This window comes from Lasiosphaeria miniovina (genome assembly GCF_030549165.1).
Source record: "Lasiosphaeria miniovina strain SMH2392-1A chromosome Unknown B0T26scaffold_2, whole genome shotgun sequence".
Classification (NCBI taxonomy): domain Eukaryota; kingdom Fungi; phylum Ascomycota; class Sordariomycetes; order Sordariales; family Lasiosphaeriaceae; genus Lasiosphaeria; species Lasiosphaeria miniovina.
Window position 1 is genome coordinate 6,366,422 of NW_026848221.1, and position 23,361 is coordinate 6,389,782.

The window sequence follows — 23,361 nt, forward strand, 5'->3', positions numbered from 1 at the left end:
TATGTACTGTATGTGCCGTAAATCCGTTGGGGTCGAGTCTGCTAGGTTGCTGCTTTTGGCCGGGCGAGCAAGCTATAGGTGTAGAAGGTAAAATGCTAGAAAGACAAAGGGCCAAATTGGCTAGCAGGAAGGGTTCGGATTTATCAAGGGAATCTCGTATGTTCGGGTCCAATTGCCCGCCGTTGGATGCTGCCATCCGCGGATCCTCCTTTCATCCTGTGAGAGAGAAGAGGAGGTGGTGGGCTGGCTGTGTTGCGTCACCGCGTCACCAAGATGCAGCGGGGTAGCTCCCCTCCCCTCCCCAAACGCCGTCGTATGAGCTTGAGTGTGGCCACGCTTGCTTTCTTGTCTGCAATTACGTAGGTATGTAAATATTCAGACCAATAGTATCGATTACCTCGGTTAGATATTTCGTATCTAGAGATATACTCCGTACTCCAACCCATTGTCTCACCCCTGAAATAGCTTGTGAAAGGAAACCAACTGTCAACATCTTTACTACCTGCAAATACAGTAATTCACCTTGCTATAACACAGCCGGGAAAAGCAACAAACAGACCCGCGAATGAGAAATACAAATACCCAGAATACAATCTTGCACAACTTAGTACTACAAAAGCAATCGCTTGAACCCAAGAGACAGAAAATCCAAAACCAACGCTCTCTTACAAGCCATCCATCCGCAACCTACCCAGCAACGCCTGCCGTAATCTCACTCGACCCAACTAATGATATCCGAGCAACCATCCGTGTATATAGCCATGCCCCCCAGAAATGCAACTCTGCCGTTCGTATGCCATCCAATTCCATCAGAGTCCGATCCATACCTTACCGTCCCCCCATCCTTATCACCAAAACAAGGTAAAAGCCTTGCTGGCGCCCTCAAACGGCGTAAGGGTCCCGCCGAGGCTCTTGGCGTCGCCATAGTATCTGAGGCGGTAGACGCCCGGGTCGGGCACGTGCGGGCCCGCGTCCGGCTCCCAGACGAGGTCGACCTCGCTGGACCCGAGCACTTCGCTTGTGCGGCGCCAGTGGAAAACCAGCGCCCAGTCAGCGTCGTCGCGCACCTGGCACCACTCGCCGTTCGGGGGGGACAGCCGCTCGACCGCGGCGTACGTGCCCTCGAGATGGAGGTTGTTGCGTGGATTGGCGCCCACGAACGTGGCCCGCACGCGCGCGCCTTGGCCAAGGCGGTACACACTATCCACGTCGGCGAGCACGTCGCCAAACGACTTGAACAGCGGCGTGCCGTCGCGCACCACACCAGGGATGAATGAAAGGGATCGGTTCGAGTTGTCGGGCGGGAAGACGCTGCCGTCTTGGTGGCTAGTGGGTGGCGGTGCCGTGCATTGGCTGCCGCTGCTGCCGAGGTAGGGCAGGAACGACAGCGTCACGTTGATGTAGGCGGCAAGCGTGTGCGGGCCGTACAGGGTCGACGCGCCCTCGTAGCGCTGGATGGTGTATTCCTCCTCGGTCGTGATGTAGTGCGTGTAGCTGTTGGCCGGCCCGCCGAGGACGGCCACGGGCGCTACTGACGGCAACCTGCCGCCAGTTTCTTGCTCGAACAAGGCAGCCGAGGCGCTCTCGACGGCTTCTTTCCAGCGCCGGCCCGCCATGGTCGTGGCCTCGCCCGGGCTGACAATGATGACCAGCTGGCCGACGCGGAGCACTTGCACATCGACGACGTTGGGCGTCCACTGGTACGGGCTGTACATCTCGCCGACATCTAAAAGAATGGGCTTGGGGCTGTGGCAGGCGCGCTGCTCGTCCGTGGGCTCGTTGAGGAGGCGCGAGACCACGCGCCACATTGGCGACGTCGTGTCTTCGTTGCCGTCGTGCTGCGTAAAGTCAAACGCTCCGGGGCCGTCCGACGTGCCCGCCGCGAACGAGTAACCCAGGGCTGCCGGGCATGTCCGCGCTACCGACCCATTAGGGAGAATAAAGGAAAAGCCCGACATGTTGTGAAAGGTGTGAAAGGACTTGACCGACGACCCGCGCACGGGGTTGGGGTCGCTCTCGAGCGCGTGGTAGAGATCCCGGGCGGGCTCGAACTGGCGCTTGCCAATCTCAAAGCACGAACTCGCCCCGTTGTCGGGCACCCTGAAAAGGGGGCCCCGGGCGTGGCAGGCCTGCGACTTGCCATCGCTGCACGTGCTGTTCTCGAAAGTGCACATGTCGCCCGAGCCGTCCTCGCACCAGGCCCCTAGAACATTAGGGCTGGTGTCACCGACATTTGCCTGCGAAAAGCCCGCCACAAAGCCCTCTGCCGCGCCGTCATCGCCGCGCATACTCTGTTCAAACAGGTACGCCGCGACGCCCTTGTTGTCCCCGGCTATGAGGGTGTTGTTGCCCAGCATCGAGGTGCCGTGTGTGGGGAACCACGTCAGCACGCCGATATTCTTGCGGTCCGAGGCGCGCTTGAACTTAAGTAGCGTCAGGTCCTTCTCGACTGACCCGTCGTCGTCTGCGCTGGCATTGTATCTAGCGCGCTCCTCGTGCGGGTTGGCGAGGTAGGCAAACAGGCTGCGGTTGATGTTGGCGCCGTGCACCTTTGTGGTGCCGAGGCTCAGATATCCCGGCTGCAGGCTCTCGTGTGCGCGGCGGATGGACAGGACGGCACCGTCCACGATGGCCTGGAAGCTCTGGCGGTCGAAACCTTTGCTGGTGATCTGGGGTAGTAGGTAGTTGAGCCAGCCGGCGGGCCCAGCGTGGGAGTGGGTGCCGGTAACGGCCAGGTTTTGGTGGCCGTAGGCCGCGTAGGCGGGCCCGAGGCCGCGGAGAGCGTTCAGGATGGCGTACCTGACGGCCGTGTCGCCAGACTGCGTGTCCAGCACCAGGTAGACGAAGCGGTCGTCGGGACGGTCGACGTCGCCGACGATGAAGGCGCGGGAGAACAGGCGTTGGCGTAGGCCGGTGCCGAGTTGCTTGGGGTCGGCGTAGCCCATCAGGTTGACCTCGACCACGGGCCCCGTGATATCGGCCTTACCCACGCCGACCAGGTACTGGTCTCCGTCCGAGTTGGTGGCGGCTGGCGCAAACCAGGGCAGCTGCCAGTGCGAGACAGCCAGAAAGTTTGGCGCGACGGTCATGAGCAGCAATCCCACGACAACATTCACGCCAAGGATGGCCAACAGGAAATCCCATCGGCGAGAGCGGCCCGCAGCCGACCTCGCGCGGCTGCCGCGGCTGCGGGAGCTGAGGAGCCGGTCTCCGACCTTTGGATCCCAATCGCGCTCGCCGTCGCCATCGCCGTCATCCCGGTCAAGGCCGCCGCCTTCTTTTTCACGATGCATGCCGTCTGCTGTTTGCATCCTGCTGCCGAATATGCCGAGAAACAAGGTAAGTCGCAGGTCTAGAGACGTAACATTGCAGACAAATCGCAAATCTCTCTCAACTTCAAGGCTCGGGTCAGCGTCGGCGCCGTCTTGGAAGTTGTTGGTGTTGGGCCAGCATTGGCACTGGCACTGGCACGGTAGTGTTGTACTCCGGGGGCTGTCCTTTCCTCGGATCCTCTGGCTGTGTCGTCATGCAAACGTCCGATTGGGAGTCGACAAAGACGTGGGGTCAGTAAGCTGCCTGCCACATCTGGGCTGCGTTAGGCATAGGAGCCTAGCTGGCTGCAGAAAATCCGAAATAATCGTTTTAAAATGGCCAAACTGCAGAACCTACTTTCCTTTGACGTGGCCTATGTCTAACAATCTGCATACGCTGTGTTTACATTCTCGGTAGTCAAAGACAGGGGGCGGCTTTGCGTCGACGCATCCGCACCTTGTCGCTTCGCATCTTCCGTGAGGCATCTATGCGATCTTGCCTTATCGGCAGTTACAGCGCTACAGCGACGCCCCAGGGGTGCAAGCCTTTCCCCCACAGTGAGGCGAGGTGAAGAGTGGAGACCGACTTTTCGCATTCAAGCTTCCCCCATTTACAATTACGCGTGGAAATGAATGTGCGCGCGTTGCGGTTGCGGTTGCATCCCGAAACCCTCCATTTGCAAAACCGACGGCCGAATCGCAACAACCCGGACACTCACCGGGAAACCCTATTCACTTCGCGCTGCCAGAAACGCAATCCCGAGCAAGAAACACACATACAATAATTCTCCTTCGCATAGCGACAAACGCAGCCGTCCTTCGCATCAGCACCACGAAACCGCCAGCTTCACCACAAGCTTCAGGACAAGCAAAACCAAAAGAGAAAGAAGCAACATCGCCCAAAATGCCCGCCATAACCACCGTCCACGAGTCCCTCCCGTGTACGCGCGCCTCACTTCCCCCCTCCCTCTCTACCTCTATGAAGAATCATGACAACTAATGCGCAATCCATCCCCTGCAGACATCGACACGGAGCCGACAGCAGCCGAGCGCGCAGCAGCAACAGCACTGATCGACGCAGAGCGCGCCTCCTCAGGGCCCGACGACGCCTTCCACGCGCTGCTGCCGCCCCTGCCCAGTACATCATCACTAACGCCGCTTCTCGAAGCGGAACTAGCACGCGTGCAAGCCTCACCGTCCTCAAAACTCTCCGCACTAGACCTATCACGCTACGAAGCGCCCGAGCTCCCCAGCGGCCTCACCTCCCTCCCCGCTTCCGACGCACGCGCCGCGCTGTCCGCGGCGCTGGCGCGGGCGTACGCGTCTCAGGGGTACATCGCTGGGCGGCGGACGCACCTTGCGCTGCTGGACAGCTACGGCAAGAACGCGTGGCTGGTGGGCAACTGGCAGCTGGAGGGGTGTGTGCGTGCGGTGGAGCGGGAGCTGGCGTCGGCGCGGCGGGCCATCGACGTGGTGGCGCTGCAGCGGCAGCGGGCGCAGGACGAGGCCGGGCCCGAGCTCAAGGGGCTCGACGAAACGTGGCGGCGCGGCGTCAGCCGCGTGCTGGAGACGGAGGCCGCCGCCGAGGGCTTGCGGCGCGAGATTCTCGAAGTCCGGAGGCAGAGGGCCGAAGGGGGGCACGCACAGTCATAACTGGCTCTCTCTCCAGGTCAGTGGCACGCGCGGAAAAGAAAAAAAAACGAATTTATACCCAAAGACTGGACAGCAAAACCAACCAGCAAGCATTATAAAAGGAGAATGGCAAGGACGTCATGGGTCTCTACGACTTTATGATTTAATCGGAGTTAAGGGAACCATCCTCGGCAGATAACCGATGGCATAGGCCGCAATCGAGTAGCATATGAATGGATGTTATTGTAGCCATGTTCGTACTACGTCTTTCCAGGTATCAGATGACCGTTAGGAGCAATTCCCCTTGATAGAGGTAAAGGTTCGGTGAATCCAGAACGCCGTCCCGACCAAACAACAACCCTCGTCTTTGCGTCCTTCCGCCCTCCGCACCCTGGTTACGGCAGCTGCAACATCGTCTAAAAAACACGCCGTCCTCAAGGCACCTGCAGTGGATCCATCTCTTCGACGCCAGACTTGACGCCCACGTACTTGGTCCTCCTCATAATGCCCTCAACCGGGCCAAGCAGTCGCTGGAAGGCCGACTTCCCCAACGTGGCCACCTTGACCTCGGTCTCGCTGACAACACTGGCCGCACGGGGCGCGTCATTCAACAACGCAAGCTCGCCAAAGAAATCACCCTTCTTGTAGCGCTTGACCGGGGTCGGGTTGTCGCTCCTATGCGCAACCGCCTCGCCAGCTTCCAGCAAGAAGAACGAATGTCCCGGGTCGCCCTCCCGGATGATGGTGTAGCCCGCCGGGAACTTCTGGCTCTCCAGCGCGTCGGCAATCTTGGATCGCTCGTACGGGGTCAGGCTCGACAGAAGAGGGACCTCCTCTAGAAAGTTCTCGTACATGCGCCTGCGGGCAAACGTCGACTCCATCAAGATCCGGCGGAATGTCAGGCGGTCCAAAGCCCATAGCGTGCAGTGCGGCTCGGCCGAGATGACAGTGGCTGCGCGCGGAGCGTTGTACATGAGCGCCAGTTCGCCAAAAGATCCACCTGCCTCGATCAGGCCCACATTTTGGCCCATCCCATCAGGTCCCGGCTGCAGCGAACCGCTGCTGTTGACATAAACATCAAATGATCCTTTCTCGACAACGTAGAAGAAATCGCCAGCATCACCTTGAGTAATTACCTACAGTTTGCGTTAGCGGAAAGCCTTCGCTTTGCGTACGAGACATGACAATGATAGGGGCGCTGCTCACCTTGATTCCCTTGGTGGGAATTGGTTTCTCTACCAACGCGCCGAGAATCTGATAGCTTTGTTCCTCGTCCAGATGGCTAAACAGGAAGTTGCCGCTAATGGATTTCTTCAGGCGCTCCAGCTGTTCTTGCGACTTGGGGTACACCGGAGGTGACCAGTTATCGTAGGTATCGGCAACAGGCTTGAGAGACTCTGCCGAGACCGAAGTTCGACGAGCAAAGTTATACTGAGCCGGGTAGCTGTCGGGGTTTGGCGGATTTCTCAAAGCCGAAACGGGCGAATCCGCCGAGGCATCAGCACCAAAGGGTCCCCTAAAACCACCGCCTCCGGTGAGTCCAAAGCTCGGAGTTGTTGGGGAAGTAACCGTGTCGTTCTCGTCCTCCTCAACGAGCCTGTGCATAGGCCCGGCTTCAGCTCTTGAGGAGCCAAATGGGTTGGCATTCGCCCCGAAGGGACTGGTGAAGCCAGCGCTCGACATGTCTCCGTCGCAGAGATACTCTAGTAACTAGTAATAAATCCGAAAACCGGGTGGAGGTGCCTTCCTTTCGACCAGTTAACACACTGACAACGTGGATGTTGGGGTCAGTTGGCGGTATTCCAAAGCTTGATCGGGGTGGCTCACCTTGTGACACAGGACTAGTAGTCCAAACCCAGCACTTGTTCCGGCACGCGATCGAGAGGATCAACCACCGGCGGACGCGTGACCCGGAAAGATGCTACTTGTATCCACCAGCTTCCCGGATGCGAGGGTTGGCCGATCAATGGAGGGCAGGGCGAATATAAGTAGTACTTAGGGGGAAAGGAACCAAGCCCGAGCCTTCGTCTCTTTGGTCGCAGATGACGTTGATATGAGTCCTTGGAAACCCTGCAGGAGGCCGTTAGAAAGACGGATCACGTAAATATTTGCAGGCTTGGTCTCAAGTATGTGAGAAGGAGAGAGGGGCAGTTCGAGACAAGTGGTCTGCGGTGACGCGGGGGGCTGCAGGTTTTCGGCGGAAAGCTGCCTCTGCAACAAGGAAACTTGGGATGATTTGTGACCGGCATTCCATCCGGACCCATGCAATGCTTCGTTTGGGACGATGCAGAGCGCCTCCCCTAGAAACACGACGGCCAAAGTCCTAGCCAGTCTCTACACGGGGAGAAGACAATCGAGAGAGCGACGACGAGCAGCCAAGGCGGTGGAACACCAAGCCAAGTTGAAGCTCGGAACGAAACGTTTGAACTTGCCTTTGCGATTTGCAGGCTCCGGGTGGTTTCAAATACGGCCCAGAGGGAGCGATAAGGGCATTTGTATACAGCCAAGTCTCTAGTTACGGGGGTGTTAATACAGGGCGAAGTCGGACGTGGGTGGAAGAGCGAGCAGGCGAGAAGGAGCGGCCGAAGGAAGTATGCCGCCGCGTGATAAAGAATATGAATGTCCCTGGGCAGGTAAGGTAGGCAAAGGTAGGCAAAGGTAGACAGGGAGGGCTGAGATGGCGGGCTCGCAAGAGAGACACGGGCGTGGGCACGACAGGGAATAAAGGCTGAGACAAGGCGACTCGGGCGCGGCGACAAGAATTGGAGTGCCCTGATCGGCCAAGAGCGTTGAGCTGCTGCGAGACAAGACGACACACCGGTGGGCGACTGTCGATGGGCGGGGGGCGACTGCGGGAGATGGAGCGGTGGTGGGTGGTGACGACGCGAGGGAAGCGGGAAACGGGCAGTGATAGGGACCTTGGAAGGCGAGGAGGGGAGAGGTGGTGATGGAAAGCTACCTAGGTTTAGGTTTGGCGAGTGGGGTGGTTTCGTTTCCGCCCTACCTTACTTTATTACCCCATACCTACCTACCTCGCCTTCATTTCCATTACACACTCACTCTCGCCCGGCCTACTTTACCTTACCTACTACTGTACTGTAAGTACCTAGTTGCATGAACTATATGTTTTGTACCGGCATGAACACCACCTCACACAGTCAAAGGCGGTCTTCACCACATTGATTTCATGTCCCAGTTGCGGTATTGCGGAATATGTAGGCTGCCTGGCGATTGGTGACTCTAGATGGTCGTGCATTACCTGCATTTCATCGCCCTAGGCTGGATGACTTGTTTGGATACTAGAACTGCCTAGTATTGTTACCCAGATAACCTACCTTTCCCTCCGCCTTCACCTACCTCCTGCGGAATACCAAAGACAGCAACGCCCCTCTGGGCGGGCAGTTCCTGAGCCTGCCCTGCCGGCCTTGCAGCAGCGGCGGCGTCGCAGCGTCGTTCGTGGCTGCAGCAGTCCGAAACCTTGGTTACCAGTCAAGATGCGCATATGCCAGCGACTCTTGAGCCTCTTTTGCTCCCCCGACAGCGTGTTATCTTAGCAACCTGTTCAACTGGCGGGAATTGTTGGGTGTCGAGGCCGTAGATACCAATAACCCACCTCCAGGTACAGTGCAGCGTTGGAAACACGGGCACCTCCAGGTACAGTGCAGCGTTGGAAACACGGGCACCTCCTCCCCCTCCCTCAACCCCCCGCAACCAGGTCCCCCCCTCGCCCTTTTCTCCACAGGCCGCCGCTAAGCAGGGCCAGTAACCTTTGTCGAACAGTTCTAGAAAGACGCACGGACTCCCTAGTAGCCCTGCCTCCGGACCCAAGCAGTACTTGGGCGGGGACCGTGGTTGGCTAGCAGTGGCCGACCTACCTGGCATTGACGTGCTCTAAGCTTCACCCGATCTTCTCCTGAGCTTCTCTTGCAGATCTGCCGCAAGCTGTGAGAGCAGGTGGCGACACGAGGCAGCCAGCACTTGGCGCTATTACTGCATGCTCCACGTCTGTATGTAATGTAAGCACATACATACGTGTATGATCTGCAGCGTAATTATGCCGCCCGTAATTATTACACGCAAAGCGTGCGGGAGGCGACGAGGACACATGTATCCAAGTCCCGTCACATCGACACAGCTTGTTTGTGTACTGTACTGTATCGGCGTACCTTATTCGCTGATCCCAATCGGGAATCGACCGCGTAATGTCTCGGAATAGACATACGCCAGCGTGTTTGTCGGCTGTCGCTCCAAGACCGCTTTAGATATTTGGCGGGCTTTGTGCAAGGCGTGCTGAGGATGTGGAAGGGCCGTACCTGTACGTGTACGGCTGCACTGGCCTTTCCGGATCCGAGTTGATAATGAAAGGGAAGTCGAGCATACCGATACAGGTTTGCCAGGCTGTACGGACTACGGAGTGTTCCGTGAACCCCGGCACTCAGTAAGAAACACCGAAACCACCTCACTCCGTGCATTTGGTTACTACGGTACTCAAATCGAGGTGAGTACGGGTTAGGGTTGGCCGAGCAGTGAACTCTGCACGTGCTCGGCTGCGTGACTCTGTCCATCGACGCTGGGGGCTGAGGTTGGGCTGGCTGCTGACTGGCAGCGAGACAGCCGCTCCTGGTCTGAGCCTCGCTGCGAACAGGGGCTGCACGGGCCCCTTTTGGCAAGGCCAGCAGGGAGAAGCGAATTGCACCGCCGAAGGGTCCGCGACTACGAAACGCTCCTTACTTTGTAGGTTCTCACTTGCTCTCCCGGCTATTCTCGACGACGACGCAGAGAAGCAACTCTCGCCGCCAACCAAATTGACAACCCCCATCTCATCCCCATCATGGCACCTCGCCGTCGTCGTGGCGCCGACCAAGATGCCGCCGGCCAAGACGACGCCGTCGACGCCGACGCTCTCGCCAACGCGCCCAAGAACCGCCCCCCCAATACTGCCTTCCGTCAGCAGCGCATGCGCGCCTGGCAGTGCGTCCTGACTCCCAAACTCATCGTCACCATATTTTCCATCCTCGCCGCCATCTATCTCGGCTTCGGCGCCTATCTGACATACCTGGCCCACACCGTACGCTTTTCCATTCATTCCGCCCTCTCTCTCTCTCTAGTACTTGCTTAGCCGATCCCGGCAGACGCATACTAACCAAAACTCCACCGCAGGTTCGAGACTTCAGCTTCGACTACACCGACTGCCAGAAACAAGCTCCCCAGGATGGCGGGCCTGACAATTTCAAAGCCGTGCCCGATGGCCTCATTTCGGCCCATTTCTCCGTCCCTGAAGGCAGCACCCTCGACCCTAACAAGGCCTTCTGGCGCGTCGAGAAGCGGCCCTTCGAATTCGGTAACGAGTCGCTGAATATTGACGTGTGCCTGGTGCGCTTCAACATTCCCGAGGACCTCAAGCCCACCGTCAGCTTCTTCTACTACCTCGAGAACTTCTATCAGAACCACCGCCGCTATGTCAACTCGTTCAACGCCAAGCAGTTGCTGGGCGACGCTGTCGACGGCGCCACCATCAACGGCTCGACGTGCGACCCGCTCGCCCACGATCCGCTGGGCTCGGGCAAGATCGTCTTCCCCTGCGGCATCGTCGCCAATTCCATGTTCAACGACACCTTCTCGAGCCCCGTCTGGCTCAACGTGGCCGTTTCCCCCAATAACGCCCGCCGCGCCGACGACAACAGCAACCGAACCTACACCATGAAGGACACGGGCATCACCTGGCCGGGCAACAAGGACCTGTACGGCCAGACCAAGTACAAGAACGACCAGATCGTGCCGCCGCCCAACTGGCGCGACCGCTACCCCAATGGCTACAATGACAAGAACCCCGCGCCCAACCTGCAGACGTGGGAGGCCTTTCAGAACTGGATGATGCTGGCCGCCTCGCCCAATTTCTACAAGCTGTACCAGCGCAACGACGTCGACGTCATGGATCGCGGCACGTACCAGGTCGACATTGCCCTCAACTTCGACACCACCCTCTACAACGGCCGCAAGTCCTTTGTCATCACCACCCTCTCCACCATGGGCTCCCGCAACATCTGGCCCGGCATCATCTTCCTCATCGTCGGCGGCATCTGCCTCTTGCTCGACATCTACTTCATCTTGTCCTTTTTCCTGTGGAAGCCCCGCAAGCTCGGCGACCCCTCGTACCTGTCATGGAACCAGCCGTCTGCCCCCGGCGCCAACACGCAAACACACGCCCCGGGCGGCTTGTGATTTTCCTTTTCACGGTGACATCTTGAATGCGTGCGTGCGTGCGTGTGTGTGTGTGTGTGTGTGTGTGTTTTAGGGAGCATGCATAGGGGATAGGAGTCAGCGAGTGGTAGAAAGAAAACGGGGATCAAATGTCGAAATTAGCGACGAATTTTTTTTATTCCTTGTTTTCTTACGGCTTTCTGTCATGTCCTGGGATTTCTTTCCTCAGGACGTGTGGTCGAGATGTCTCTGTGTGCGTGTAGGTGAGAGAAGAGAGCGCGCGTCTGTGTTTTCTTGGGTTGCTGTCTCCTTTTTTTTGCCTTTTTTTTCTTTTTCTTGTACTTTTTCCGGAATCCATGTCAAAGGCGTAAAACGGAGTTTTTTTGTTAGCTGGCAAATCAATTTATATGGATACTCTCTCTCCTTTCCGTTTCGTTTCCTTTTTTTTCTCTCTTGATAGCCGTCTGTCTCCCTTTTCATTCCCCCATAAGTAAAACACCCCCGCCACCCAACTTTCCGTGATAGAGAGTGAAAAATGGAAAAGGGGCTACGTATCCATGTTCAAACAAGCCACTGCAGCAGTACAACCAGCCATTACGATGTGATCTCGTCTCATTTACCTATGGAGCAGGGCCAATAGCCTAAAGGCGGATGACATATCACTTGTATGGTATCTAAGGAGAGTGAGTGAGAGGGTGATGCATGCACACACAGCACAAACCCATCCCCATAAAAAGTAGGTACTAACAGAGGAGTTAACGAGACGAGAGATAAAACAAACCATGTACTGTCCACATAAATACAGTCTTGTCCTACATTCAGTCACATAACACACGCACACACACACACACACACACACACACATACATACACACACGGAGAGAGAGAGAGGAGCTATATCCGCCAAGTGAGTGAGTGGGTTTAAAATTTCTGCAAAAAACCCCTTCATCCCACCTTTTTAACGAATTCTTCCCATCCGATGAACAAAAGAAGAGTGAAAAAACGTCACAAGTGGGTAACACTTAGACACGTCCCGATGCATTCATTCCATATTGTTTGTAGGAAGAAAGAAAAGGCTCCCGTTCCCGTTGTTGGTCTATCTAACCTAGACTTTCCCTGCCCAAACTACAAAAAAAGACATTGCAGCAACAAAAAGAAAGAAAAGCCCGGTAATAGACTATACATGCCAACAGAAAGTCAAACACCCATAAATATTAAAGAGTCGGCTAGTCAGACTCCGTAGACAATGGGCAAAGAAGACTTGCAACCGTGCCCTACGCAAAGAAGCGAAGAGAGACAAGGCAAGGCAAATACACGTCAAGGCCCGCCCGCCGCTCATCTCTTCCGCTGCTTCTTCTTGTTCCCGCCACGCTGCTGCTCCTCTTCCTCGAGTCCACTCTCGCGATCGCGCTTCTTCGCCTTGCGCTCCAGCTCATCCCAATCCTCGCCCTCCTCCTCGTCACTAGCATCTGCGTCGTCGCTAGCTTCGGCCGACGCCTGGGAATCGAAATCGGAATCCTCCTCGCTAGACTCTGAAGCTTCCTCGAGCTCACTCTCGCTGATCTCAAAGTTACTCTCCTCGGACATCTCTTCCCCGTCGTCCTCGTTGTCGGACTCGTTTTGCAAGAAGCCCCAGCCACCATCGATGAAGAACTGGTGAGTATCGGCAGTGACCGTCTTCATGATGACGGACCAGTTGAGGTTGAGAGGACCTTCCGAGAAAGCGATGTCAGAAGAGTCGAGGAACTCTTTCACGTCTTCCAGAGACTCGACTGGAATGGTGTTGATGTGGGATGGGGTACGTGTGAAGTCTTTAAAGATGAAGACCAGATCAAAGTTCTTCAAACCGAACTGGACACGTTCCAAATGGGCAACCTCGATGTCCTCCAGGGTAATCACCATGAAGGGCGGCTCCGTAATTTGGATGAGGCATTCTGTAGTCGGCTGGATGTAGACGTTGCTGCGGAATGGAACCCCCTGGAATCCAAGATCTCGGACAGGCATGTCCACCTCAATGCCCTCGTTGCGACCAGCCTCGGCAATCTTCTCGGCGAAACCCTTGAAGAGGCGGTCGAGGTCCGCCCTCCTGCGGCGCTCCTCCTGTTCAGCCTCAAACTCATCCTCGTCACCATACCGATACTTCCGCTTCCGATTTCCAGTCTCATCAAACTGGATATCTGTGGCTTCGCGGTAGAACTGAACATCCTTAGTCTTCTTCTTGTTGCCAATAATGATGGGATCCTTCAAGTGGATGTGAATGATAACAATCAACTCGTGCGTGCACGGCTGGAAGAAGAGGTGGCGAACGTTGGAAAAGAGAATGTCGACGCGTTGCGTAGTGCTGAGCGGGGATTGGTAGCGAATACCGTTTTGGTGAATCTCTACCTTGCCAGGAACGCGTTTTCCTTCCATTGCAGGCCGTATGAAGACATTGTCCAGCACGGCAGGGCGTCGATCTAGGTGTCCGGTTAGTCAGGGCCCAAACTGCAATCTTGCGAGAACATTTACTTCTTATCTCGACGAGTTTGTCTTGCTCCACTACATCTTCCATGTCCTTCTTTTCTTGCTCCTTTTTCACCGCGTCTCTCTTCATGTTGGATATCTGATTCGTAATCTCGCCATAGCGCTCGCCATCGAGAGACCGGAAAGTCAAGCTCCTAACAAAGTGGGCCGAGGCGTCCTCGAAGGGCTGGTCGTCTTTGCGCCCAACGCCTTGGCCGGGGGAGAGAAAGTTGATTCGGAGGAAGGACCAATCTCCCTCTTCACTCTTGCCCGCGTTCTTGATAGTGTTGATGTGGAAGGGAACAGGCCGCCCCATGACTGGGAGAATGACGGTTGCGTTCTTCTGATCGACCACAATACCCATATCCCGAATCTTGGGGGGGAACTGGTTGTCACGCTTATAGGACTCGAAGCGCTTGAACTTCTTCATCTCTACACCGTTCTCGTCGGCAGTCGACTCGGAATACTTGGCTAGGCCCTCCTTCTGCTTCTTCGTGGCGAGTTCTTTCTGGTGGGCTCGGCGCTTCTTGTCCGCATCATCGACCACTGTGGTTGTGCGCTCGGACCGCAGTCGAGTGCTGGTGATATTCTTAGTTGCTACAGCACCGACTCGCGAGTCTCGCTTCTCCTTCTTAGGAGTTGGCTGGGCCTCCTCGTCATCCTTGAAGAAGAAAGAGGTGGCGTCAACGTCGACTGGTGCCTCGCCAGTGAAGACGACAGGCTCAGACGTGGTGACACGGATAGTATCGGTGAGGACGAGAGAGTAGACCTTGCTGTTCTTGTCTTGCGCACTGGGGTTCTGGATGTCGTTGAACCCGGTGGTGACACAGAGCGTCATGCCGTCCTTGAGGGCGCGGGAATTCTTGCTGTTGAGGATAAGAGTAGGGTCTTTGTTCTCGAGGCCGATGCCGTAGCCAACGTTCTTGAGGAAATGCTTCTCGAGGTCCGGTTTCTTGGACCTCACTAGAGCAAGGGCCTTGGCGTAGACGTCTTTGACAACAACTCCGTCCCGTATCTCCTTCAGAATCAGGTTGTGGACGGCGAGAAGGAATTTATAGTTGCTCTCCTGCGACTTGTTGGGGTCCACCATAAAGGTCCTGGCAACCTGCGAGCAGTACGACTTGTACCGGAGGCCCATGGCTGCAATAATGACTCCGGGGTGAAGAACATCGTTATCCGAGTCTGATTGCCATTTAAGGTCAAACTTTCCGCCGCTCTGCACCACAGGCCCCAGGATCCAGTCCAGCTGCTCGGGGTCGAGGTCTGCAGGTAGCTTCTGCCTGTTCGGAAGCTCGACCGTCTTCCAGAACTTGACGTCCTCGAGCTTGTTGTACACTTTGTCGGCGAGTGCGCTGTGCTTGATTTTCTTTTCTTGGTCGAGAATGTTGGACATCTCGTCGAGAAAGTAGGGCGTCAGGAGTGCGACGCAAGCCTTGGACGAAGTTCGCATGGCTCGGAGCTCGCCCTCGTCCTTGACCGAGAATGCGCCAACCGACAGGGCATGGGATACGTCGACCTCCTCGGCATCCTTGCAATTCTCGGCGAACAATTTCTTCCACTCGTCGATGAAGGGGCCCTTGGACGCATCCTTGCTGAGCACGCCAACCTTTTTCTAAGCGTGGCAGCCTAGTTAGCCTGTAGGAGCCCCGCACAGAAAGGGACCAGAATGACTCACGCCTGCTGCCTTGATGGCATCTGTAATCTTGACAAATAGCATCTCGTTCTCAGTGCTGTCCTTGCCGCGGACAAGCACCTCGACGGGGAATCGGCCGCCCTTGATTTGGTCGAGATATTTCGCTGTCTAGGTCAGCCACCGAGCGAGGGGGTCAGAGAGCGGGGTAAGAACAAACCCTTCTTCTGTGTTGTGAGGATGTAGATGGTGTCGAGAGTGAGAAGCATCAAGGTAGTGGGGAACTCGTAGCCGAGGAGCCAGAACTGCGAAGCTGTCAGCGAAAGGACCGGGCACAACGATTGTCTCGCGGTCGCGCATTTGAGCGAGACAGAGACGGCGATGACTCACGTGCATGGCATTGTTCTTGTGGAATTCGGGGTTCGTGTCGTCGACCTTGCCCATCAGGATGAGGATGGAGGAGACGCCATTGAAAAGCGCGTCGCCGGAGCGCTTGTCAGCCTTCCAGGCGTTGATAAAGTGCGAGATGCGCTCCTGGAAGACCTTGCCGTCGATTTTGATTTCGGCCATGATGGGCGCCTGCGAGAGCCGCGCGATTGACGATGCGAAGAAGCCCGGACAGCGCGGGGTTGATGTAGGAGGAAAGTGCTGTCGTCACGATCGGAGGTGCTGCGGCAGCAAATAAACGGGTTTGCTAAATGAAGCACCCTCAAGGCTAGTCGGCCAAGGCTTAAAAATTCCGGTCGCGTCGACTCACTCACCCCTGTCTCTTTGGCGCGCGTTGTGGGGTTTTTGATGCCTGGGTTTAATATTTCTGCCTCAGGCTAAAATAATTTCACCCTTCCCATGAAATGGAAAGAATGTTGACGACTAAAACCGAAGATGACGAGACAGGGTAATGGATTCAAGATATCTTGATTCACCGCAGCCAGAGAGTATGTGCAGGAATTTGCTGATATTTAGTGGGTAGGCTTTGTTCAATTTGGTAGGAATGGTGACAAAGCCAACAAAAGATACAAATTGGTGGAAGGAGCGAATGGATCAGGCTCTAGCTAGGAAAGAACCAAGATTGACTGTAACTTCCAATGGCAGGTGTGGAAGCTCGCTGGATTGAACACATTATACCCCTTGCAAGTTTAAGGTAGTTCCCGAAACAGACTCAAACTCACCTAGAAAGGATGAAAAACCACTCGGCTTATCTGTCAAATCTCGATGTCATGTTATACCGGGAGCCGCATTTCTCATTCCTACTTCGGCGATAAACCCTTATAAACCTCGAGTCTGCTGATGCTCTTGGCCCAACTACAATATGGTTATTCCGATTACCAATTCTAAATTTCTAGCGAGCTTCGACGTCGAGACAGAGACCTAGATATTGACATGAGGCCAGCAAGCACAATGTTTATAAAGACGTGCCTTGTTTCTCAATCTCGCCATGTCACAGTCATGTATGCTGATGAAGAACACAGTTTCAATCACGAGGTCCCCCCGAATATAATACAAGAGGCGCGGCGGAGATGAAGCCGGCGAAGGGAGACCACAAGCTACGTCCATTGCCGACTGCGCTTGAGTATCCCGAGAATCTTCGCTTTTACACGTTAAGCCTACTTGTTTACTCATGAATACGTCTTGAACACGTCAGCTGTGTCCCATCTGGCTTAGAATGAGAAGAGGTAAACTATTGGCCAAATACACAGACTAGCCTTAGGGACAAATGCTTCATCACATCTTCTAGAAGATGCTGCGCTCAGTCGAGGGTATCAAGCATCTAACTTCATACTAGCAACTGCTAAGGCCATATGACAAGTTCACCGTTGTCCACGTATTTCAGATGTGAATTAGACCGGACGGTACTGAGCTCCTTCCGTTATGAGTACTGCGCAAGTATATTGAGAAATTTCCATTACAATATAGGCATGTATGTTCCGAACAGCGGGATATGGCATGGTTGCTTCAGGGATATCTCACGTCACTGCCCCTTCAAATCCCAGGCATCAAACCGGGTCAGGAGGGAACTGAAAAAGGGGTGAGACTACAGCAATGGCGGCGGGGTCTCTTGGCTCCTATTCCTATCTGTGCCGTCTCTCGAGACCGGGTGGTTGTGTCCCGGCTGACTCGGCCAAGCTGCCACACTGCCGACGAAAACTAGTCAAGTCTAAACATAATTCGGCTTTGGGGCTTTTGACACAAGGCCTCGTCGTAATGACTTCCGGAGTATCTCTCTTGGAGCAGTCTAGTCGTCTGAGATAACCTTAGAGGCCTCCCATCTGCTGGGCAAAAGAATCGAGGCCGGCTCAGTCTCGGCTCAGTTAGGTTTACACCCCAGAAACACAAGCAGCGTTGTCAGTTTAGTGTCGATGGGATAACACTGAGAAATATATGTCACGACAAGTATTAAAGCAGGCTGTTGTATCGAGCAAACAACCTCGGTCAGCCTGGTCAGCCTGGTCAGCTGCTTGCTTGACTACGATACAAGCTGTTTCCTCCACGGATGACTTGATAAGGATTCCCAAAACTCTAGCTCAGAACCTAAGCAGGGCATCGCTCTGGGAGACGCTAGATTGCACACCTACCGCCCAAACATTCCATGTTGGCCAAGGTTGTGGCCTCGGCATGACGATGATAAACTGTAAGTGAATGGGCACATAAAGAAAGAAAGCGGAGGGAGAGCTGAAAGAGCCGTTCCAGCCCGCGAGTCCCGACGTGGTTTTAATAGGGGGTGAGCGATTGGTTGGTTGGTTGGTTAGCTGGCTGGTTGGTTAGTTGGCTGGTCAGTTGGTTTCAGGAAGCGCTCTATGATAAGTACTAGCATGGCAACAACAACTAACTGCCCCGATTCTCTACATCCGTCTGTCTGTATGTCTGCTTGTTATCTGCCTTGTCTGGCTCCTTGGCAAAACTTGCTTCTGAATATCCAAATCACGGACAGGCAAAACAAACATCACTGCACGGCTTACCTTCCAGCCCGACGCAGAGAGTCTGGCAGTTGACTCTAAGACAGAAAGGTGGGAATAGGAAAGAGTCAGTCAGCCAAAGATCAAGAGACCTCGGCTCTCGCAACACGCAGCCTCAAGAACCAACAGCAAGCCACCAACGTCCAGAAGGTAGCTACCCCTCAGATAGCACATATCTGGATAACAATCGCCCTTTACCCTTACCATCTACTTTCTCGCATGCCTCCCTCCCGAGTGCAGTACATACATGTGTAGATGCAATGCATACATGCCGATACCAACATGTAATTGAAATCCCGGGCAAGCCCCCGGAGGAAGAGAATCCCCGGCTAGAACACACTCACATGTATACACACTCCCTCGCCTGTTTCTCCGACAATAAAAGGCTCGGGGGCTACTTGGTGAACTGGCTAGGAAAAGGGGCTCCCGGACTAGGTGGTAGCTTCTAGGACCCTATCTGTACCTGCCTATGTAGCACTGGGGCACCGATCAAGTAGCAGAATTTGGTATTAAAAATCGAAGAAGCAGAAGTCAATCTCAATAATTTACATGCTATCACCGAGTCCCGCAGCATCCGTGAAGATACGGAGAGAAATGACTCCCCTCCTCCCCCTCATCCCTCGTTCTCATCCCTCCCAAGAAAGGAAATTTCCTTGTTACGGAATAGCCCAGAGGCCACACCCCAAAAAGAAGACAAAGATATCAACCCTCTGTGTATCAACGAAGCACATCCGTCTCATCAACCCCGGATCTACGAACAAACCATGTACCCTACCTACATAGAACTTACTTCGTACATGTACGGGATACCGCTTCGCAATGGGGGGTAAGCAAGCAGCCCCCCAGTTCCATGCCTGCCTACCTATATAGTACGTACATGGTTCTTCGTATGTAGTTGTGCGTAGATATCACGGAACGTGCATCCATCCATACTAGGTATCTTGGCAGTTACTTACCTACTTATTTACGGTTCCTCCCAGTGGCAAACACTGGAAACGGGAAAAAAAAGGGCGAAACTAAGAAACGAAGAAAAGACCATCCCCCCTTTCTCACCAAAGAGCAGCAGAGGGATTTATTTGCCTTTGCCTTTTCTTTTTGTTTGGGAGGTTTTTAAAAACGGAGAGAATTTGCCCCATCGACGGTCAGCATGGACGAGCGTACATGCTTAGTCTATCTCCAAGAGCAAATTAAATCGTTCTCGTGTCTCACATACCTCTCCTCTCCTCTCTTCTGTCTCTTTCTTTCCAGCTTCTAGCATTTCTCACCGCTCCACGTCTTTCATCAACTACACAGTACTGTACTGCCCGGCGTCCGCTCTCGTAAGAAATCTCACGTACTTTGACATCACAGTACAGCACAGTCGATGGATGTGATGCGTTGTTATTAGCGGCGGGGAGCGGCTCGAGCAGGGCCGGCCAGCGAGACCATGTCTCAGAGCGGCCACACACCGCGCGCGCACATTTCGACGCTAAAAACCATGCAACATGCATGCTGCGCTGCAGTCTGTCCTGAAATTCTCGCTGCTGAACGGAGTACATATTGATACGTACTGTGCAGTGCTGAACAGTACACAGTGGGAGACAAATCGTAGCGTCGATGGGCTTGCTTGCTTGGGCCTGGGGTTAAAACGGCCTAGCTGCACCGCCTCCTGCTCCCCCACGCAGGAGCACTGTCCAGAGTTCGGGAGGGGACGGCGGGACGCCGTTCGGATTCCGTCGGTCTGGGGGGGAAGGTCCGTCACTCCACTTTCCCTGGGGCAAGAAATAACGGGGAGGAGGACACGGCCTTCCTGTAAGCTTAACTCGACCTTCGATCATCTCGTTTCGCACCAGCCCGAACTTCAAGCCTTTTTTTCTCACTTGACAAGGGCTGAGAACTTCTCCAAGACAACTTCAGGGGTAAGAGCAGCACGACAGAGAGATCGACACAATTCAGCTGGGGATAGCAACCAGAGGAGCGCGGTCCGACCCCTCCGGAAGCTTGTCGAGGTCGCACCTTGTCGCCATTGCCAGCCAAGCATGCTCGATAAAGGGCGGTACTTCCCATGGTCCCAGGACCGCCCGTCGCCCAGTCAGCTTGGGGCAAGCCCCCGGCTGTGACGGAAAGGGTTAACAGGAGAAAAGGAAACCGGAAAGGGTCCATGCTTCTTGTCGCGTGCTTTCTGGGTGACGGCAAAAAAAAAGCAAAAACAAAAGCACCCCCAAAAACGTTAGCTCTCCGAAGCAGGTAAGGCGCAGAGTGCGAAGGAGGGGGGGAAAGCCACCCGCGAAAGAACCGCCCTTCGCACACACAACAACCCCCGGTACTCTGTTGGTCCATCAATCAAGATGGGCTTCCGCCCTCCCAGGGGCAGATGCCAGGCTTGTGCAAATTTGATAATGAAATGAACCTCTGACTCTGTCTTCCCGCCTGTGAGGAGGTTTTTTTTCTTTTTGGAGATTAACCAAGGAAGAAGCAAACACGAAAACACAAAATTTTGGCCTGGAGCGCCTCGAAGAGAAACGAGATCCGCTCCATCGCTCTCTGCTTTCGCGCTCGCCCTCGCCTCGACAAGCAGCACGCAAGCCCTCGATCAACTGGCGCGCTTTGGGCGGAAATGGTGAAAACCCCCTTTTGCGTGTCCTTGAAAGTGAAAATGACAGGTCAGTTTAACTTGTCGCTTGTTGCGCCGTCTTTTCGACCTAGTGCAATTCGTAAAGTCCTTTAGCTTTAGTGTAGGTGAACCCCCGGTGCCGGGCCCAACCGTTTGTGGTGCCCGCCTCATGGGGAAAAAAAGGGGTGGAATAAGCAATGTGTTGGTGAGATAGTGGCTAAAGTCTCCTTTCACTTCGCACAGTACGGACTGCACACGGCTGCCAGGTGGCGATCGGGTTGATCTGGTGATCTGGTGGAAATGTGACTTGTTGTGCATATGTGTGGCTTGGGGCTGGGTCAAGGGCAACGCTGAGACATGACAGGAAATGGGGAAAAAGGAAAAAAAAAGACGCCACTTCTTAGCTTCACCAAAGCCGAGGCGAGAACATCGAGAACGACGAAAACGGGACATGGTCTGGATCGTCGCTATCATGCCGTGTTGGATTCCGACCGGTGAGGGGATAGAAGGCTTCCGGATGGACTGAAGGTGATGGAAATGCCAACCGCAGCTCAATGAGCCTATCCATGTCGCCCTGCATGGGAGGAGTCAGTTCTCCAACCGACCAACTCTCACTTGACACAAAAAACACCGCCTGCAGCATCAGCATCAATGAGCTGCAAGATCTGAGGACTCTCTCCTGTGAGTCAGCCTCGCACTCAAAGTCGGATTAGTGTACTAGGAGCCATCATCTCGTGCCAAAGCTGCGAAGCAAATGTGCTGGAGAGCCTCGAGATGTGCCCACGACAAGGGACCATACTCTTCAGGGACAGGCAAAGTATTGCACTGCTTTGGGCTGATCTAGAGCTGGTGGGACTTGAAAAAACAACGTCGTCCAGAAGGCTCAATCATCTCTGTGTAGGTGATACGTCAGGCGGTTACTGTCGTTGAACCAAGGTTGTATTTCGGGTGCATGCTGCTGGTTTCCGCTCCTGTCGCCTTCCACATTGACTAGTCACCTTAGACGTTGACACACGAGCCCTGGAAGAATGACAGGCAATGAATGCTCAGTCTATGCTTGGTTGCCCTCGCACGGCATTGCTCAAATCCCCGTCGTTGGCCAAATGATCAAGACAGTTGTTTGTTGTACCACATTGGCCTAACAACGGGAATATCACAAGCCATGATAGTGCCCATGCTGGTTCGCCTGTGGATGTTGACACTGTACACTCGGCAAGCGCCACGAGATTTGGGGCCTAAAGATAGCCATTTTAAGCTGCCGGTATTGGTGGTGCAATGCGTTCGTACGAGGCAAGTTTCCAATCATATGGCTGCCGAAAGACAAGTGCTTTGCGAAAAAAAAGCAACACTGGCCATGACGGCGCAGCCCGGCGAGTGAGAGTAAGTTCCCAAAGCATGGACGGGCGGGGCTTCATGCAGTTAATCTATGCAATCGCCGACCTTTGGAGGCGGATCTGGAAATGCTCAGGCCAAACGATCGGAACCGCAGGATACTCAGTGGGGGCGCGAACCAGACCGGGGCAGGATCTCGGGGGCATTGGCAGACGGGGTGCTGATATAACTCCCCTAGGTATCCCGTGTTCAGGCTGAAATACCGAGGACCGATGCCCAAGAATACACGCGAGGAACAGTTTAAATACCAGGCGTGTTTGTGTGCTCCGATAGCTCCGTACTTGGTACCTCCACTCGGTAAACTGCGAGTCATCGGTAGGCGACAAAACCAACACCGAGGTTTCCCAACTTTTGAAAGGCTGGGAAATAAAGCGAGACATGCAGACAAAAAGAGAATCTAGGCTTATTGGGCATATAAATCGGCCCACTTGTGTTCCGCTCGTCCAGCGGATTGGGAGCTATATGTGCGAAGTTGAATGCACATAACGTTCGAGGGAAGACATCCACCGTGGGACAGGGGCGGGCAGGCAGCTGCCTCGCGCGCGCTTGAGGGCCGTATTATATATATCAGATCCGAAGATGACACAGCCTTGCACATCTTGACCATGATTGCCGACACTTGATAGGATTTGACGGGGCTACTTGGCAGTCTAGGAGCAAGCTCGAGGCAGCAGAGATGTTCTCGTTGTCGTCCTGCAGTTGTCACCACTGTTGAATAGGTATGTACTGTAGTGTGCCAAAAGCCGCCCTTTACTCAGGAGGGTCCGCCACATGGCAGGGTTTTGAAGCTTCTGGCAACCGCCATCCCTCGGGAATAGGTAGGACCAAACTTGCAGATGCGGGGACGACAACAGGGCAAGTCTGAATATTTAGTGGGCAGCCGGCTGTGCACCCTCGGGACCGGTGATGGGATCTCGTCCTACGGATGATGTGATATGATAAATCAGACAAATTGATGCCCAGCTACATGAGAAGGCGGTTATCCAGGGCGATAGCGACCATCTCACATCCGACCCAGAAGATCGATACCCCCTTCTGTCTTCTCAGCCTAGGGAGTGACAGTGAATGGCCGAAGTTTGCCCCGTACACAGGCTTCTTTGGCCCGTGAGATCTCGAGGTCCGACGAAAACAGCTGCTTTGTCTGTC

At 54.8% G+C, this 23,361-nt stretch overlaps 7 protein-coding genes across 7 annotated transcripts; 2 read left to right on the forward strand and 5 right to left on the reverse strand.

Annotated features, from left to right (window-relative positions):
• Positions 1-374: 374 nt before the first annotated feature.
• Positions 375-3,719, reverse strand: B0T26DRAFT_698803 (Neutral/alkaline nonlysosomal ceramidase). The gene has a single exon (XM_060441444.1). It carries the CDS (start codon positions 3,309-3,311, stop codon positions 849-851), a length of 2,463 nt encoding a protein of 820 aa, XP_060301504.1. The 5' UTR covers positions 3,312-3,719; the 3' UTR covers positions 375-848.
• Positions 3,720-4,215: 496 nt separating this feature from the next.
• Positions 4,216-4,964, forward strand: B0T26DRAFT_738928 (Pre-mRNA-splicing factor SPF27; the record flags this gene model as incomplete). Its single annotated transcript, XM_060443649.1, has 2 exons — positions 4,216-4,252; positions 4,333-4,964. The coding sequence occupies 2 exons, from the start codon at positions 4,216-4,218 to the stop codon at positions 4,962-4,964; spliced, it is 669 nt and encodes a 222-aa protein (XP_060301505.1).
• A 255-nt stretch (positions 4,965-5,219) lies between these two features.
• Positions 5,220-6,812, reverse strand: B0T26DRAFT_180526 (camp-dependent protein kinase regulatory subunit-like protein). Its single transcript, XM_060433615.1, has 3 exons — positions 6,771-6,812; positions 6,150-6,709; positions 5,220-6,079 (listed from the first exon to the last, which is right to left on the reverse strand). Exons 2-3 carry the CDS (start codon positions 6,624-6,626, stop codon positions 5,378-5,380), a joined length of 1,179 nt encoding a protein of 392 aa, XP_060301506.1. The 5' UTR covers positions 6,627-6,709; positions 6,771-6,812; the 3' UTR covers positions 5,220-5,377.
• Positions 6,813-8,990: 2,178 nt separating this feature from the next.
• B0T26DRAFT_698811 (uncharacterized protein) lies at positions 8,991-9,506 on the reverse strand. The gene has a single exon (XM_060441445.1). The coding sequence runs from the start codon at positions 9,413-9,415 to the stop codon at positions 9,065-9,067; it is 351 nt and encodes a 116-aa protein (XP_060301507.1). The 5' UTR covers positions 9,416-9,506; the 3' UTR covers positions 8,991-9,064.
• A 268-nt stretch (positions 9,507-9,774) lies between these two features.
• B0T26DRAFT_637528 (ligand-effect modulator 3 family) lies at positions 9,775-11,165 on the forward strand (the record flags this gene model as incomplete). The annotated part of the gene is made up of 2 exons (XM_060436934.1): positions 9,775-10,011; positions 10,104-11,165. The coding sequence occupies 2 exons, from the start codon at positions 9,775-9,777 to the stop codon at positions 11,163-11,165; spliced, it is 1,299 nt and encodes a 432-aa protein (XP_060301508.1).
• Positions 11,166-12,083: 918 nt separating this feature from the next.
• On the reverse strand, positions 12,084-15,999 carry B0T26DRAFT_698815 (FACT complex subunit-domain-containing protein). Its single transcript, XM_060441446.1, has 5 exons — positions 15,667-15,999; positions 15,497-15,581; positions 15,322-15,443; positions 13,653-15,258; positions 12,084-13,600 (listed from the first exon to the last, which is right to left on the reverse strand). Exons 1-5 carry the CDS (start codon positions 15,844-15,846, stop codon positions 12,480-12,482), a joined length of 3,114 nt encoding a protein of 1,037 aa, XP_060301509.1. The 5' UTR covers positions 15,847-15,999; the 3' UTR covers positions 12,084-12,479.
• A 4,566-nt stretch (positions 16,000-20,565) lies between these two features.
• B0T26DRAFT_180588 (uncharacterized protein) lies at positions 20,566-21,648 on the reverse strand. The gene is made up of 2 exons (XM_060433616.1): positions 21,623-21,648; positions 20,566-21,488 (listed from the first exon to the last, which is right to left on the reverse strand). The coding sequence occupies exon 2, from the start codon at positions 21,295-21,297 to the stop codon at positions 20,803-20,805; it is 495 nt and encodes a 164-aa protein (XP_060301510.1). The 5' UTR covers positions 21,298-21,488; positions 21,623-21,648; the 3' UTR covers positions 20,566-20,802.
• Positions 21,649-23,361: the final 1,713 nt, after the last annotated feature.

Bases quoted from the DNA above. Each gene is read 5' to 3' on its own strand.
- B0T26DRAFT_698803 (XM_060441444.1), bottom strand. From the start codon at position 3,311: ATGCAAACAGCAGACGGCATGCATCGTGAAAAAGAAGGCGGCGGCCTT.
- B0T26DRAFT_180526 (XM_060433615.1), bottom strand. From the start codon at position 6,626: ATGTCGAGCGCTGGCTTCACCAGTCCCTTCGGGGCGAATGCCAACCCA. The intron at 6,080-6,149 runs GTGAGCAGCGCC...CGCAAACTGTAG, and splicing joins TTCCCACCAAGGGAATCAAG to GTAATTACTCAAGGTGATGC.
- B0T26DRAFT_698811 (XM_060441445.1), bottom strand. From the start codon at position 9,415: ATGCACGGAGTGAGGTGGTTTCGGTGTTTCTTACTGAGTGCCGGGGTT.
- B0T26DRAFT_698815 (XM_060441446.1), bottom strand. From the start codon at position 15,846: ATGGCCGAAATCAAAATCGACGGCAAGGTCTTCCAGGAGCGCATCTCG. The intron at 15,444-15,496 runs GTTTGTTCTTAC...TGACCTAGACAG, and splicing joins CCTCACAACACAGAAGAAGG to CGAAATATCTCGACCAAATC. The intron at 13,601-13,652 runs GTAAATGTTCTC...CCGGACACCTAG, and splicing joins CAAACTCGTCGAGATAAGAA to ATCGACGCCCTGCCGTGCTG.
- B0T26DRAFT_180588 (XM_060433616.1), bottom strand. From the start codon at position 21,297: ATGATAGCGACGATCCAGACCATGTCCCGTTTTCGTCGTTCTCGATGT.